Raw genomic sequence first — 17,351 nt, forward strand, 5'->3', positions numbered from 1 at the left:
CACCCCAGCTGTCTCTTCAGGGTCCTGCTCCTACATTCATGTCACAAATGGCCTGAGTCAAGGGTCCGTGGTGAGGGTCCTAGTCCGTGGTGAGCTGGTGGGTCACCCTGAGTCAGGGGCCTTAGATAAGGGTCGGCCTGACTTGGAGGCCTCAGAGGAGGGTCAGCCTGAATTGAGCATGGGGTGAGGGTCCTCATTCATGGTGAGCTGCTGGGTCAGCCTGAGTGGAGGACCTGAGATTAGGGTCCTTATCCACAGTGAGCTGCGGGGTTGGACTGAGTTGGCCTGAGGTGAGAGTCCTTGTCCATGGTGAGCTGTGGGGTTGACCTGAGTCGGAGGTCTAGGATGAGGGTCCTTGTCCACAGTGAGCTGTGAGGTCAGCCTGAGTTGGGGGCCTGAGGTGAGGGTCCTTTTCCACAGTAAGCTGCGGGGTCAGCCTGAGTCAGGGGCCTGCGGTGAGAGTCGGCCTGAGTTGGGCATGGGGTGAGGGTCCACAGTGAGCTGCGGGTGTCCAGTCCCAATCATATCCACACAGAGGTTGAGGCCACTCGGCTCGTGGTCCTACATCCTGTTCATCCTTCCATCAGAGTCATGAGAGAGACACAGCTTTGGGCACAGCCTTTGCTCCACAGTGAGGGACTCAGACAGACACAGGACAGGATATGATCCGGTCTTCCAGCATCACGCTGATGATCAGAAACACAAAGTAAAGCAGGAACATGGTGAAGCCCAGGAGCTTGTTCATCTTCCACCTGCACGACGCGATGGACGAGATCACAAACAGGAGCATGAGGAAGAGCAAGACAATTGCACAGAACAGGCCGTTGCTGCTGACCGGGACAGGCAGCAATCCGTTGATGAGGGAGAAGAGCAGCCACGGGACAGGCAGGCTGCGGGTGGAGGAGACGGCATGAACATGCTTGGCACATACGAGAACCCCTCACACTCACATCGCATTTTACAGTTCATAAGGCATGTTTCCATTAGAAAAATAAAAGCCTATGAAGTTGAACTGAAATTACAAGCCCACTTCACAGATGAGGAAACTGAGGTTTGTGGAATTTGAAGCCCTTGTCCAGGGACTCAGCTAATACTTGGAAGAGCTTAGATCAAGACTGACATTCTCTGGTCTTAGCTTTCTGCCTATTCTCTGCTTATTTGTGACTTTTACATGACTCACTCAGATCAGCTAGTGAGTGCTGCTAAGTGTCTACACTTGTATGATCAGGCCTCCCTCAGGTTAATGTTTGTTTAAATTCCTTAGTGGCTAGGCTCGATGGCTTACGCCTGTAATCCCAGCACTTTGGGAGGCATAGGCCTGAGCCCATGAGTTCAAGACCAGCCTCGGCAACTTGGTGAGACCTTGTCTCCACAGTAAATCAAAAAATTAGCCGGGCATGATGGTGCATGCCTGTAGTTCCAGCTACTTGAAAGGCTGAGGCAGAAGGATCACCAGAGCCCAGCAGGTGGAGGCTGCGGTGGGCATGAGCGTGCCACTGTACTCCAGCCAGGGCAACAGAGTGAGACTCCAACTCAAAAAAAAAAAATCCTTAGTGATCAGAGCTCTCCTGTGCCTTTTACTTGCTCCTGCCCAACACACACACACACACACACACACACACACACACACAAATACTCATCAGGGCACACTTCTACCACCCAAATCCAGGGTGTGACTGGGGAAAGAAAACTAGCCCCATGCTCTGTCCTGACAAGGTCGGGAGGACAAGATAGGAGGGTGGAGACAGGAGGGTGACATGTTTGCCTGTTTATACACAATGTTTAGAGCCTCTCAGCTGGCAGGAGTCCAATGGCACGGGAGTAACGAGAGGGGAAGTCGAGTCATGGCTCCTTCAGCCCCACTCCGGCACCTTGATGTCACCAAGCAGAGAAAGCATCTGACCGGATTTGGCCATGGGATGTCCTGGCTTCAGTTTTCAGTTTATCTGTAAGTTCCAGGCAGTGACATTTCAGGCAACATTTTAGCCCCATTATCCCACTTGCTGTGATGAGCGAAGGGAGAATGCTTTGCTGCCCTGTAGAAGTTAACACTAAATGCCCTCATGTCACGTGTATGAGTGAGAACCAGCAAAAAGCCAGTGCAGAGCCCTCCCGTCACATGCAACCAGTCTTGGAAAGGATGTTGCTACTCACCCCACAGTGATGTCGAATATGTTGCTGCCCACAGAGCTGGACACGGCCATGTCCCCCAGGCCCTTCCGTGCAACAATCACACTGGTGATAAGGTCAGGAATGGATGTGCCTGCTGCGAGGATGGTCAGACCCATTATCTCTTCAGAAATCCCTATGGTCTCACCAACCTATAAACAACAGCGACAACAGCAGTGAGAGGCCATGGCGGCCACGTGGATGGGTCTTCATAGCACCAGCCACATGCACCGGAACAGAGCCCATTCCATGGAGCACAATGCGGCCCTCACCACCAGGACTAAGCCCAGAGCCCAGGCTGAAACAGCCAGAGGCAGGGCTTGAAATTCAACTGGATGAAAAGTCGTTTATGCCAGGCCTGCATCACACTGTCTCTCCAGCCCCAACCCTTCACCTCCCCACAAGAATCATCCAAAGATCTGGCCATGCCAGCACTTCTGTGTTCAGGAACATGGACACCTGTGTGCCAGGCACCAAGCTGGGGGCTGGAGGTGGGAGAGTAAGATGGAGGACACAGCCCACCCAGGCCTAGCCAGCAGGGACTGCTGTGTGAGGGCAGTGTTCCAGGCAGATGGAAGTAGGTGCCCAGAGGAGACTAACAAGGGCCTCCTCTGGGAGGAGAGCAGGCGGGAATGAGCAGGCCTGGGGTTCGTGGGTCCCACCAGTGATAGGGACAGGGTGTGGCGAGGGTCAGATGGAAGGCTCCTCAGACAGAGCCAACTGACATTGGGATATGTGGGGCTCGCAGTGTCACATTAGTGTAAGACAAGCCGCACTTGACAAGCACTGCATTCCTGGAATAAAAGGTGCTTCCAAGCCTCTACAAACAGTACAGAAACTGCACACTCACGTGATCCCTGACATGCTTGGGATATGCTGGTGGGGGTTTCCTGCTGCCCACTTACCTGGTGAGCCCACCACACCATGAGGTATGAGAACATGGCTATCCACAGGATGGATCCCAGGAAGGTGAGCACAAAAAACTTCCTGGCCTCCTGCAGGAAGTCAGAGAAGGAAGAGAGGTCAGTCGAAGAGGTGAGAGGTCTGGCCCATCTGGCGGAGCCCTGAATCAGTGGCAAAGCCTGCAAGTGTGCAGGGGCTCTCTCCAGGGAGGATGTGGGACAACGGGAAAGAGCAGCAACCCCTGCAAGGGAGTCCCCTGGGAGGTGCTCAGCACCAAGCAGAAAAGCTGTCTGCTCACCCCAGAACCAGCCTCCGCAGCTCCCGCCTGCCACTCCTTGCTGATAGGAATGCCGGGTAGAAATAGCAGTTACCTCCCTGGGTTTCACGAATATTCCTATAAAATATGGAGGCAGCATGGTGGCATTCCTCCTCAATTAAAATCAAGAAACTGAGGTGGGGCCAAGGAGGGGCCAGGTGATGCTCTAGGTGGTGGAAGAAGGCACATTTGGGGTTGAGGCCCCAGGCCCTGGGCTGCATCCCTGGGCACGTGGTACCCCAGAGCCGCAGCCCCTCCCTCCTCCATCAGCCCAGCTGATATCCCTGCCCTCTCCCTCCTCTGAGTGGGCCCCAGGTGCCTGGAGACCCACAGCCCGAGACACCGCCAAGGACACTCACCAGCCTCCGCACATCAGGCACCGTCAGCCACAGTGGGAACACGATGGGCAGGAGGAAGAGGTAGATGGCCTGCTTCTTCCTGGTCTCAGGCCACTCCAGGGACAGGGGCTCCTCGCCACCCTCCTCCTCATCCTCATCCTCCTCCTCCTCATCCTCCTCGTCATCCTCATCCTCCTCATCATCCTCATCCTCCTCGTCATTGTCACCTCCATCACTTCCCCCTTCACCTTCTGCATCATTCTTGACTTCACCTTGACCTTCAGTGTTGAGGTCTTGGCCTTCTGCTTCATCTTCATTTCCACCCTCTCCTGTGGGGATCTCGTCTTTACCTCCATCGTCTCCTCTTCCTTCCGCTGTGGTTTCACCTCCTGTTTCATGTCCACCATCTCCTTTTCCTTCACCTTCACCTGCATGTCCATCTCCTCTTCCTTCTTCATCTTCACGTCCACCATCTCCTCTTCCTCCGTTTTCACCTTCACTTTCATCTCCTCTTCCTTCACCTTCATGTCCACCTTCTCCTCCCCCTTCACGTTTATCTTCTTCAGTTTCACCTTCACCTCCTTTGCCTTTTGCACCTTCACGCCCACCTCCTTTTCCTTCTTCATTTTCACCTCCATCATCTCCGCCTTCTTCAGTTTCACCTTCACCTCCTTTGCCTTTTGCACCTTCACGCCCACCTCCTTTTCCTTCTTCATTTTCACCTCCACCTTCTCCTCTTTCTCTTCCTTCACCTCCACCTTCTGCTTTTCCTTCTTCTCCACCTCCACCTTCTGCTTGAGTTCCACCTCCACTTTTCTCTCCAGCTTGACCCTCACCAGGAGTGTCACCCCCTTCGCCTGTCACATCACCTGTGCTCGCAGCTCCAGTCATGTCTTCCTGCAATCCAAAGCCAACAGGTCAGTGCAGCGACTGCTCTGCTTGTTTCCTTCCCTGTTTCTCCCCCATTTTGTTGGGATTTTTCTCAAAATGTATCTGAAAACTCAAGTTCGGAGAGAAACCTGGTGCAGTCTTCAGCAAAATGCCCATTACCTCATCCCCCCCAGTGGCTGTCCAGCTTCTAGTTGATCATTTCCAGGGATGGAGAACTCACATCTAAAGCAACATCTTCAACACCTCTGACTGATTTGAAGTCCATGGGTCTCTTCTTTGGTGCCACACAGAACAAGTTTAATCACTCCAGCATGGACAGCTCCCTTCTCCAGGTTAGGATTCCCAGGTCCTCTGTCATTTTCCCATGCCGTGGCCTAGCGCCTCCACCCCATCTTGGGAAACTTATTCTAATTAGCGTATATCCCCAAGGGGGGCATCCAAAACCAAACACAGAATGCTGCAGAGTACAACAGGACTGTCACCCCCCCGGTCTTAGATACAGTGCTTTTGTTGTGTTGCCCAAAATGGTGTGCCACCTTTAGTGGTCACAGCACATTGCTGAGTCTACTAAAACTCCTAAATTGGGGCCAGGCATGGTGGCTCACACCTGTAATCCCAGCACTCTGGGAGGCCAAGGTGGGAGGATTCCTTGAGCTCAGGAGTTCCAGATCAGCCTAGGCAACATAGCAAGAACTCATCTCTACAAAAAATAAAGATAAAAAAATTAGCTGGTGTGATGGCACACATCTGTAGTCCCACCTACTCAGGAGACTGAGGTGGAAGGATTGCCTGAGCCCAGGATGGGGAGGGAGGCTGTGGTGAGCTGGGATTATGTTACTGCACTCCAGCCTGGACAACAGATTGAGATCCTGACTTAAAAAAAGAAAGAAAGAAAAAGAAAAAAACAGGGCTGAAACCTGTAGACAGGATGCCGGTTCACTGTTAGTTACTCCACCTATGTTGGGCACAGCAGGCAACAGGCACTACGTTTCCCTCCTGGTGGGGGCAGAGACTTGGACTCTGCCTCAGGAACCTCCCACCTGGTGGGAACTGAGTGGCTCAGGATGCTAGGAAGGTAGCGGGCACAGGGCTCCAGGGGTATCCAGATGTAGAGTGATCAAGAAGCCACCTGGCAAAGGAGGGATTGGTACTGGGCCTAGAGGGTAGGCAGGGTGAGGATACGGGACAGTGGGCAGAGGCAATCTCAGAAAGGAAGCCACATGAGCAGGGCCCAGGTGCAAGAGCATGGAGACCAGGGCTTGAGGCTGACGGAAGTGTGAGGGACAAGAGACCAAGGCTGTGAGGAGCAGTGTCAGGGACCGGAGGCTCTGCCGATAAGGCTGAGGCCTTAGGCAGGTGCAGCAAGCAATGAGGAGGCAGAAGCTTCCAGGGCCTCCAGCCGGCAGCCCTCCCACTGCCCTTCGAGCTGCCTGGTTTCACTGTCCCCTAATTGCTGACAGACCCACTGGCAACTGATCCTTTTGTTCTTATAGCACATGGCAGTTCACAATATAGTCTCGATACATGAGCTCACACATATTAAGGTGAGACAGTAAACTGAACCCATGAGGCATGTGTAGAAGGTGATCTCCAGAGAAAGAAGGAGTGATCCTCAGAAAAAATTTCAGAGCTTCAGGGAGAAAGCCTTTCCAGTCAGCAGGTCCTCCCTGGCCTCCCAGTTGTTCTGCCCGTGCAGAAGCTGGCGCCTACCTGACTGCCTGGATTCTCCTGATCTCCCTTGCCATCTGGAGCAGGCGCTGGTGTGACCGTGACTGCAGGGAGCTCGGCCGGTTCCTCCTCTTTAAAGGACAAACACAGGTTAGATCAGAAGAGTGGATGGGTCCTGGGGACATGGGCAGAGACACTGGGTGAGTGGCTACAGGGCTCTGAACTTCAGGGGCTCAAGACTGATGTGGGGTTATTTCAGGTTGGCAGGAAAAAATAGTGTCCACTGAGGTATCTGCAATGGGCAGGGTTAGCTGGGCAGCAGTCATCCTTGCTTCACTGCGTTCACAGATATCTCCATCGTGGCCACTGTAGCCATGGAGACTGTGCCCAGCCTGGGCAGCTGGAGCAGAGGGATAGTGGAGCTCCCAGTATTCAGTCTGACCCATTGGAAAGGACCCTACTGACGGAAAAGGCAGCAGCTGTAAAACCTTGGAGTATGAGTGAGGGCAGGGTGACTTGGAAAGTGGCAGGCTCACTCACTTCTTGGCTATGTGGCTTTGGGCAAGTCACATGACCTCTCTGGACCTCGGTTTCCATGTCTGTGGGATGGGAAGAATGACTGCTGCTGTTTTCCCAGGGGCTGTTGGGTGGCTTGGGCAGTCCTGGCATGCTGTGCAGAGTATGCAGCAGTAGCCATGCCCTCCCTCCACTCCAGTCCTGAACTGCAGAACCCTAGACCCCTGGTGGCCTCCCTCCCTGGGGATTTTGGTTTCAGGCCAATCACTGGCAACACAGGAAGAAGAAAAGAGTCCAAGGGAGTTTCATTTGGAATGAGATTTAGCACAAAGAAGTGGAGTTCAGTGACCCCGGGCTTCCCTGTCTTCCCCACCTGAGGAGGATGGAGGCGCTGCCTGGGGCTACTTGGCCAGACACCACATCAGGAGGAGCACTGGAAGGAGGAGTCCCAAGGCAGGCAGCCCCCTGGGCAGCATCAGATCATCACTGCCCAGCTCAGAGAGGCCAGAAGGGGTGCCTTGGCCCTGCCCGGGCTGCTGACGGGCAGGCAAGGAGCCAGAGGAGGCTGGTGGAACCACAGGACTCACTGCTCACCTGGTTTGTTTTCTTTGGCCTGGGGCTGGGGTCTAGCCTCTGGAGCCAAGCCCTCCTCAGACCCCTTGTCCCTGGAGGGGCGAGCTGCAATGAGAGAAGACACAAGTCTGATCGAGGAGCCCGGGACTGTCCCACCATGCCCACGCCCATGAGGGCAGTCCACCAAACCATCAGGGCTGATGCAGCGGGAAAGGCTGGCCAGGGCCTACTAGGCCCATTCGTGGTGCCAATTCCCAAACCTTTGTCTTAAATGCTCTGCACTGTCACTCACTACCTGGAACCCAGGAGCAACAAACAGGATTTATTTCCCTTAAGGGCTGGAGTGATGGCTGCAGGAGTGCTACCGAGTGGAGGGTTCTAAGTCACAAGCAATAGGAAAGGACCTCGCCAACCAGGATGTCCGAGGCAGGTATGAACACAGGAGTAGTTGCAGAAGACACTCTCGCCATCCCTGAATGACACTATCTGTGAGGTTCTCTGCAGCCCACCATCTACAAACCTTCTAGAAGCTCTGCCGTAGCTCCATGGCCGCTGAGAGCTGTATTCACTGGCCCTTCCTCTCCCAGAGAAGGGGAAACAGGGGCCACACTCTCAGCCATGCCCTTTATGACCCCGATGCTGGGAGCCCCGACAGGCTCCTTCCAGATCCTGCATACACACTGGGCCACAGGCCACAGAGAAGCTCATGTGACAGTGTTGCTGACTCCAGCAAGACAGCGAGTGCCTCTTCCCATGTAGCTATGCGCCAGGCACCATGCAAAGTGCTTTATGGATACCACTCCAGGGTGGTAGGAAGGAGGGGCAGAGCTGGGAGGAGAGGGCTGGTGGGGTCCTCCCATTGCAGTGAGCTGGGAGGGGCAGACACTGGCTCAGGTGTTGGCACAAAGTGGCTCCATGGGAACCTCTTTGGATCTGGTCAGTCTCTGCCCTGGAGCGCTGGGTGGCTCTGGGAAGCCTATGAACCCTCTATGACCTCAGCATCCTCTCTCTAAAAGTCAGCAACGTGATCTATTCAGAGCACGGGCATGAATGTCCGTGAGACAAAAGTGTGTCCACTGCTGCACCGCTGGCCTTGCCATGCCTTCGCCAGCATGAGACCGAGCCTGGTGGCTTGAGCTTGTGTCCTCATCCTGCTACCTGTCCTGTGGCTATGGACCTAACTGGGTGGTCGCTGAACTTCTCCATACTTCAGATTCTTCATCTGTAAAATACCCCAGATTTCACAGACAGATTTCACGTCTGAGTGACAGAATGAATAAATGTCACAGGGATGTGCTTAAGGTATATTCAGTGGCAGAAAGCACCACATAGCTTTGCTCCCTCATGACAAAATAACGACAGTGACAGACTGATATGTTGGGAGCAGCTGCCCGAACTGGGAAGCCACACTGTAGGGACAGAACCCAAGAGCCTGGTTAGAAGGAGCCCTGTCGGAGGTCCCATCCTTGACACAGATGGACAAGCAGGGACGGGAGGCTTGGAAGGGCAGATGGTCTCATGAGAAGGAGCTTCTGCCAGGCCCAAGACAGTAGGAGGTGGAGGAAAGGGTCTGGGTCTTCCTCCCAGCCCATCTCCTCCATGCTCAGTTGGCTCAGCTACCACAGAGCCACCACCAGGACACTGTGGACCCTCAAGGTGTCCTTGAAACTGGTCCATCAGGTGCCAGCCCACTGCTTCCTCCATCCAGACCATCCTGCCTGGCATTAGTTCATACCACAGTCTACAGAGCCTGCGTGGCTACACCCAAGGAGGCCTTGCTCCCTCCTAGTGCTGCGCGTCCTGCGGCCTGTTGGCTGAAGGGCTGGCAAGAAAAGCCACCTCCCTCTTTCTTTCTTGGCCTCGTCACCCACATGGACCTCGTTCCCATGTCACCGAAAAAAGCAGGTCAGCCGTGCACCTCTCCACCCCTCCACAAACCCAGGGACATCCCAGGAGAGTGCAGGGCCCGAGAGGAAGGGCCCATCCACAGGAGGTCAAGTTCAGACCATAGGACACATCTCCCATACACCAGCTCTATGGAAAGAAACAGGATACTGGGAAGGGTAAAAATGTCTGGAAGCAGCAGATGAAGATACAAATGTGGGTCTGCAGAGCCTAAAGAATGACAGCCTATGCATCCCCTCCCAGGTAGAGGCTCTGAGCAGGACTGCACCCCAGAGCACCCTGTATCATTCCAAGAGGGCCCTTCCATGCCCAGCATGCCCATCCTCTCCGGGTGGCACTGTCCCTGGCTCATCTCCACACTGCTGTCAGTGTGGTCGGATCACCGCTTAGCATCAATCTCCTCTGACCTCAGCCCAGCCTGAGCGCCACATAATCCTGTCAGGACAAGGAGGTCAGCTGGCACTGCTGTTGTTGGGTGGTCAGTCATCCCTCAGCCCCATCCCAGAGAAGGCAGGCACCATCAGGACCGTGCCAGGGTCAGAGCTTCCTTGGGAAGTGGCTGAGCATGGCCGGGGACACCGCTTCCTCCATAGCCCCCATGCCCCTAGCACTGTCACACACAGGCCACCTGCTCACAGGTTCCGGAAACCCCAGGAATGGGCACTGGATGGCCTCATAATGTCTGTCTCATCCTGAGGAACTTATTTTGTTTTTCCTAACAGCTCCACCAACAGCTTCATCTTTTCTGCCTTTTTCCCTTGAGGAATTTCTAAGGCACGTCCTCGCTTTCCCAGTGCAGTAGGCTTGTTTTGAGCCCTGACAACTCAATGCTGTGTCTGAAAGGACACTGCAGGGTCCAAGGAAGACCCTGTGCCCCAGCATTTGTCCTTGAATCAGAAGGTCAGTCGGGGAGCCTTGGGGCTCAGCGCATCATCCTGGGCTATCGCATTCGGCCCAGTCTGCGGCCTTCCTCCCCAGTCACAGTTCCAGCCCTTGGCTTTTGCCCAAAGGTCCACCCATCCTCTACAGCCCCCTGTCCAGCCTCCAGGTCTGACCAGAGCACAGGGGAAGGATCCCAGGGAGGACAGAAGGGTCCGAGAGGTCCCCGAGGGCCTGAGAAGCACATGGGGCAGCTCTGGGGAAGGAGAATCCAGGCAGTGGCTGGGGAGGGGAGGGACGCTCAGTCACCACCATCTGTCAAGGTGGATGCCAGCCCTGCTGTGCCCTGGACTCTGCTCCTCTCCCCAGCCTGTGAATCCTCTCCTGATGGGGGCTCAGGGGCAGGTCCCAGCAGCCCTCAGCCTGTCCCTTGTGTTTCTGGCTGGGGAACAGGCTAGAGGCCTCCTAGGGCTCTGAAGCGGACTGCAAAGCCAAGGAGAGGGCTTCCCAGAGCATCTGGGCTATAGTTCCCACAACAGGTGCCCCCAGAAGCAGCCCTGGCATCAGCCTGGGCCGAGCTGCCTGACTGGATCCTCTTGGTGGGACACTGGGGCTGTCTCCTGAGCAGGATCTCGACAGGAAAGCCACCATATGAGGGCAGCCCCCACATCGCCCCAACTGCAGAACTCCCTCTTACAGGGAGGGGTGGGAGGCAGGGAGGCAGGGAGGCAGTGGGGGTGGACATCTGGGGATGCTGGCCTCTGAGTCTCTGCAGCCCTTCCGGCGAGTCTCCACTCTGTCCCTGCCCACTCCCCAGCACCTGCCTTCCACCCACTCCCTCTCTGCCTCCCTCCCCTCTGGGGTCCAGGTCCCAGCTCCCCTCCAGCTGCACAGGGAAGGCAACCAGTAGACCCACACCCTGGGGCCATCTTACCTTCCCCCAGGGGGTCCAGGCTGTGGAGCATGAGCTGGTAGATGGTGCTGCGGATGGTGCTGTTGTGCAGAGAGGTCGAGCTGCTCCCTCGGGTCAGCAGGGACGGGAGCTGGCCAGGAGGAGAGCCGCACAGCCTCAGTGGGCCCTGTCCAGTGGAGAGCTGCGGGGCCTCGTAGCCGTGCCTCCGCCCACTCACCCTGCCCTCCCGTCCTTCACTGCCCGCAGCCTCCCCTCAACTCTCCCACAGCCAGGCCTCAATAGGGCGGCCCATGTCTGTGGACACCATGTCCCAAGGGGGTCATATGTCTGCAAGCATGTACCCATGTAAACAAACCCTCACCCCAAACCATGCCACAGACCCACAGCATGTGGGCCACAGAGCATCCTTTTGCCTATCGCTGCCCCTCAGAAGAAGCAAGGCTGTGGCGCCTGCAGAAGAGGAGGCCAAAGCTCAGAGGAATGGGAGCCCTCCCAGGGTTAGGTGGAGGAGGCGCGCATGGAACAACACTCAAGTCTCACGCCTGCCCAGAGTGTTCCTGTCCACAAGTTGGGAGACCACACAAGTACACAGGAGAGGGGGATCGCTCCATGATGCTCAGCTGTGGACAGCCAAGACACACATGCACAGTGGCACATTAGACACACCATCTGGTCTACATGGAACACTCAAGACAGTCCTCAGTCCCTGTTAGTACTCCCCCTCCTCCTCCCACTCACCCCAAGACATCCCTCAACCCCTCCCAGTCCTCCACCTCCTCCCTTGGGGTCTGAGCACTCCTGCCATCTTGTGGCCATGGTGATGCAGTACTTCACAACATGTCAGGATTTTCTCCACATGGGAGAAGTCTCAGGTCTCAGCCTCTCCTTTCAAATTCCCCATAATTATTTTCAGACACTCCTAGGCTATGGACAGCCAAAACACAGCTTTTCAGAAGCCTCAGACCCACCCCTCCATTCTTCTCTTGGTTCTGAGGCATCCAAAGCCACAGGCCACCACAACCACACAACTGTAGCATCCACCCCGTCCAGCATCTCACAGATGCTGGTACCCTCCAGACGTGGTGCCAAGCCGGCCCCTCCTCAAAGTCACCCAGAGACAAGTGTTCCTCCTCCCCTGACTCCCCCCGCAGTTTCCCAGGGGGCTGAGCACAGCAGGACCCCAGCACCAGGCCACAGTCCAAGAGACCCTCAGTGTACCCGGGGCAGGCACCCACCTTCAGCTTCTTGTTATCCTGTAGCTCAGCCACCGCGACGGCCCCATCGCCCGGCTGCAAACAGGGACAGGAGTCACGCGCCATCTTGGAGAGACCCTCTCAGTACCTGCTTACCCCTCCAGGGGCCCTCAGATTGCAGCACAGACACGCCCTGAGATAAACTGCTCTCAGAAGATGTCCTAGCTCATCCACCCCCTCCCACACCTCAGGCTGGCCTCAGCCTCAGACAGTGTCCCCGTCCAATGTGTCCCCTCAACAGCCAGGAACACCGGCCATCCCTCAGGTCCCTTCCCCTGCCCGAGGACCCCTGGCAGGACCTTCCTCCCATGCTGACTTCAGGCCTCCTCCATGTCACCTATCTCTAAGAGCTCAGCAAGATTCCCCGCTACAGATCCTGCTCCTCTCCTCACAGCACTCGCCCCAGGCTATGTAAATCGATGTGTATGTTCACAAAGAAACCTACACCTCACTTTGTGTCAAGCTGCCTCATTGAGTGTGGCACGGCACTTAATAAGGTATCAAAGTGTCCATCCAGCAAGTGCATGAATGGGTTGTCATCTCAGTGCCCGGGAGCCACCCTGCTCCTGCTCCCTGGCTCCTGCAGCTGCCCCCTGTCTCAAGTGCCTTCTCCCCTCCCCTCTGCCTACCCAAATCCCACTCATTGCTCATATAATCAGGTGAATTCTGTGAAGCTTTCCTGCTTGGCCCCTTCCTCTCCCAGCGGTACCCACTCCAGCTCACTACAAGAGTCACTCCTCGAAAGCTGTGTCCTTCAGGGAGATGCTTCTGGACAATGGTGGGGTGGCCAGCTGGGGAGTGGGACAGCCCTAGACAGTTTAAGGTAAGGATGCATGAAACCACTGTAGTCACTGTCTGGGCCACTGGCTTGCCACTTTGAAGTTACAGCAATGTAATGCCATTAGAATGCTTTTTTTTTTTTTTTTTTTGAGTTAAGGGCTCACTCTGTCACCAGGCTGGAGTGCAGTGGCACAATCACAGCTCACCGCAGCCTTGACCTCCTGGCTCAGGCAATCTTCCTCCCTTAGCCTCCTGAGTAGCTGGGACTATAGGTGCGCACTACTATATCTGGCTACTTCTTTAAATTTTTTGTGGAGACAGATTCTCACTTTGTTGCCCAGGCTAGTTTCAAACCCCTGGTCTCAAGCGATTCACCTACCTTAGCCTCCCAAAGTGCTAAGATTACAGATGTGAGCCACCATATCTAGCTGAACTTTAAGCATTGTTTAAAATTTCATAGCCCGAGTTGTCTCCCAGCTACATTCCACTTTTTTTGTCACGCAGTGAACTTACTATATAGTCACCTCTGTTTCCCTAGCATGAAGCTCAGTATCCTGCACACATCAGGTGCTCAGCACAGGTGGGATGAGGGCCTTCAGTACTGTTTCCAGGCAGAGGGTCCCAGAAGCTGCCCCCATCCCACCTTGACCTCCCGTGGCCTCCTTCACCCACCAACTTCCATGGCCCACCCAGAGCTAAGCTCACTGCACTCCCTTCTCCATTCAACTCAGAACTTGTAGAAAATAGGGCTTGTCCAGGGTCGCCCACTCCTCCATTCATTCATTCACTCATTCAGTTCTTAGTTCCTGAGAACCTGCAATTTTTGTGGTGCTATGCTGGCAGCTTTAAGGATACAAAGATGTTTAGGACACAGATTCTGTGTCCAGAAAGAAACAGAGATCAGTAATAACACAGACACATGACAAAAAGCAAAAGGTGGTGCTGGGTGAGTGGCAGAGGTGCAGGTGCCACCGGGGGTGGAAAGGAAGACTTCTTGTAGAGGGGAGAGTTTGAGTGCGTTCTGAAGGAAGCAAGAGGAGTGAATGCTTGGATACACATTGTAATGCACGAATGAACATAGAAATAATGGAACAAGCAGCAACAACCAATCGGAACTTGAAGGGGTGCTGTGCTTTTGACAAACACCCCAAATTTCATGACACGCCTGTAAGCATGCTGGGATGCCAAGCTACAGCACAACGCCACAAGCCCAGCCTCTCACAACCTGCCAGATCCCACCCTCATCCAGAGGCTGGTCACCGTGAGAGTCCACACCACGCTTTGTATGGCTGGTTCTGTCCACAGGAGCAAGAGAGACTGGCCTTTGGCCCACAGTGTACACCCCGACAGCTTCTCTGCTGCTCTGATTGATTTGCGCCAAAGTGCTTTTTTACGGGTCAGCGTCTGTGGCTACCTCATCCACATGTGGCTTTCCAGAGCACTTCACATTCGTCTTCTCATCCAGCACTTACATATTCTGGTCATTTTTATAGATGAGGAAACTGAGATGCAGAATGATTCCATGGCTCACCCACACTCACAAAGATGGGATGGAACCCTAATCTAATCTCCGTTTAGAGCTTTTTTTAGGTGGAGGGGAGGTGCTTTTGGTTTGGTTTGGTTTGCTAAATCCCATTTCTTTCCCAAGCATATATAAGGATATGAGGTCAAATCTACATATTCTCTCTGATGGGTTCCCTGGGCAGCAGTGCTGCATGCGGGGCTTTCTGAAGATGCCCTTCTTAGACACCCCATGTCTCACACCCCAACATCCTCCCGCCCTTTCTTCAGTCTTGTCATCCACCTTCACCTTCTCCTCACAAGAGCCAGCAGGGGCTGAGGTGCCAATGAGGATGGGCTAGGGAAGAGCCAGACACCCAGCCCTACTGCCTCCGGTTGAGGGTGAGGTCTGGGGGCTTGTCCTCCCAACCTCCAGCTTACATCTCCCACTGTCATAACAATTCTCTTTCTAGACCATCCATGACATATCCCCTGAGCCATACCTTTTGGTCTGTAATTTATTTATTTTTGAGTCAGAGTCTTGTTCTGTTGCCCAGGCTGGGGTGCACTGGCTACCACAGACTCAACCTGCTGGGCTCAGGTAATCCTCCTGCCTCAGACTCCCAAGTAACTGGGCCTACAGGTGCATGCCACCATGCCTGGCTAATTTTCTGAGTTTTTGTAGAGACAAAGTCTCACTGTGTTGCCCAGGCTAGTCTCAAACTCCTGGGCTCAAGTAATCCTCCCGCCTCAGACTCCCAAAGTACTGGGATGACAGGCATGAGCCACCACACCCAGCCAACATTCTTTTTCTTAACAAGTATCAGGCCCTCCGAAGCCAAGATCTGCTCCACTCCTCCATGGGTTGCACACCCTGAGAGCTGAGTCTGTACCTGACTCCTCCCCACATCCTGACCCACAGAGGCCTCCTGCGAAGGTTCTCAGTGCACGTCTGCTGAGTGAATGGTGTCAGGCTCTTCAGGGCTTCATTCTAGACCATTTCTTTCTCAGAGTGGCACCAGCCAGTCCTCAGCTCTAATTACCACACTTGTGATGATGCACAAATTCCTTCCCCAGCCCAAACTCAGTTTCTGAGCTCGACTCACGTGTGCAACCTCCTGCCCACGTGCACCTGGAAGCTGTCCAAGCAGCCAGTTCACACCCGAGTGGGGCCCGAGGGTCTCCCTGCCCCTGCTCTTCCAGAGTCTTCCCTTTCTCAGGAAGGGACCTTCACCCACCTGCTGCACAAACCAAGACCCCAACTTCTTCGCACTCCCAACCTCCACACCTACTTCACCACCAGGTCCAGGGCTTCTGCTGTCAACATTCCCAAAGACAGCACGCACAACCAGGCCCAAGGTGCCTCCTGACAGACTCCCTGATGCCACTCAAGGACGGCTCATTCCCGACTGGCATGAGGGGGATAATCACAGGCCCTGACCCAGGTAGCTCCTGCCTTTCTCCTCAGTGTCCTGGTCCCCACTCTCATTATTCCCCTGTATCACCGCCCATTACTCCCCATCCTGTACCACCTCCCATTACTCAGCCCACATCTGTACCACCTCCTGTTACTCCCCATTCCTGTGTCCTGTACCACCTCCCATACTTAGCCCATGTCTGTAACTCCTCCCCAAGTCCTGTACCACCTCCCATTACTCAGCCCATGTCTGTACCACCTCCCGTTACTCTCCCTATCCTGTACGATCTCCCATTACTTCCCCACCGTGTCCTGTACCAACTCCTGTTACTTTCCCCATGTTCTGAACTACCTCCCATTATTCCTCCTCCACGTCTGTACCACCTCCCATTACTCCCACTCCCTGTGTCCTGTACCACCTCTTGTTACTTTCTCCATGTCCTGTACCACCTCCCATTACTCCCCCTCCCTGTATCCTGTTACTCTCCCCATCATGTCCTGTACTACCTCCTATTACCCCCCCGTGTCCTGTACCACCTCCCGTTATTCCCCATCTGTCCATGAAGGGGCCCACCGTCTACAGCCACTCACTTGTCCTGTTCTGAAATTATCTTCAATTTCCTTGTTTGTCATCGACCTGCCCATTCCCCACACAAAAAATATTTCCACTGGTTTATATTTCCAACTAATTCAGTGGCAGACCATCTAGACATCATGCTGTCTTTTGTGTAATACCATGAATATCTCTTTTCATATTTAATCCCATCAGACGCACTAGGAGAAAACACTCTAGTGTTGAATGAATGCATGTAAAATCTCAACTACAGTTTCCATATATCCATCACAATGACAAGCTGTTGGACGAGGCATGACTCAACATCTGAGTTGTTCTGTTAATACTTGTTTCTCTGCATCCATTTTGATACCAGCTGGCACCCATTGGCAGGTAAAATTGAAAGCTCTAGAAAATTGTAGGAGGAAAAAACGTCCTAAAACTGAGAATTCTACTCTTGCTATCTTTTCCCAACAACTGGAAAGAAGCAGACTGTTATTCAAGATGTTGAAGGGCTGGTGTTGGTGGCTCAGCCTGTAATCTCAGCACTTTGGGAGGCCAAGGCAAGTGGATTGCCTGCGGCTGCGGGTTCGAGGCCAGTCTGGACAACTTGGCTAGACCTCATCTCTACAGTAAATCAAAAACCAGCCAGGCTTGGTAGCATGTGCCTGTAGTTCTGGCTACTTGGAAAGCTGAGGTGGAAGAATCACCAGAGCCCAGCAGGTTGATGCTGGGGTGGCTGTGAGTGTGCCACTGCACTCCAGCCTGGGCAACAGA

At 54.3% G+C, this 17,351-nt stretch overlaps 1 protein-coding gene across 4 annotated transcripts in view; it reads right to left on the minus strand.

Annotated features, from left to right (window-relative positions):
- SLC24A1 (solute carrier family 24 member 1) overlaps positions 1-17,351 on the minus strand; it is a 31,542-nt gene that overhangs the window by 7,387 nt on the left and 6,804 nt on the right. The window contains exons 2-11 of one of the 4 annotated variants that reach the window (XM_008053050.1): positions 12,307-12,360; positions 11,093-11,201; positions 7,396-7,479; positions 6,328-6,416; positions 4,515-4,623; positions 4,131-4,265; positions 3,748-4,052; positions 3,075-3,164; positions 2,155-2,321; positions 641-890 (exon numbers count right to left, since the gene is read on the minus strand). In XM_008053050.1, coding sequence (XP_008051241.1) covers positions 641-890; positions 2,155-2,321; positions 3,075-3,164; positions 3,748-4,052; positions 4,131-4,265; positions 4,515-4,623; positions 6,328-6,416; positions 7,396-7,479; positions 11,093-11,201; positions 12,307-12,360 — 1,392 coding nt within the window. Of the gene's footprint in view, positions 1-640; positions 891-2,154; positions 2,322-3,074; positions 3,165-3,747; positions 4,053-4,130; positions 4,266-4,514; positions 4,624-6,327; positions 6,417-7,395; positions 7,480-11,092; positions 11,202-12,306; positions 12,361-17,351 lie in introns of those variants that run through there. The other 3 variants (XM_008053057.1, XM_021709788.1, XM_021709790.1) reach the window with 3 other exon arrangements.

Source organism: Carlito syrichta, unplaced genomic scaffold (assembly GCF_000164805.1).
Source record: "Carlito syrichta isolate Samal-C Ts95f unplaced genomic scaffold, Tarsius_syrichta-2.0.1 Scaffold73074, whole genome shotgun sequence".
NCBI lineage: Eukaryota > Metazoa > Chordata > Mammalia > Primates > Tarsiidae > Carlito > Carlito syrichta.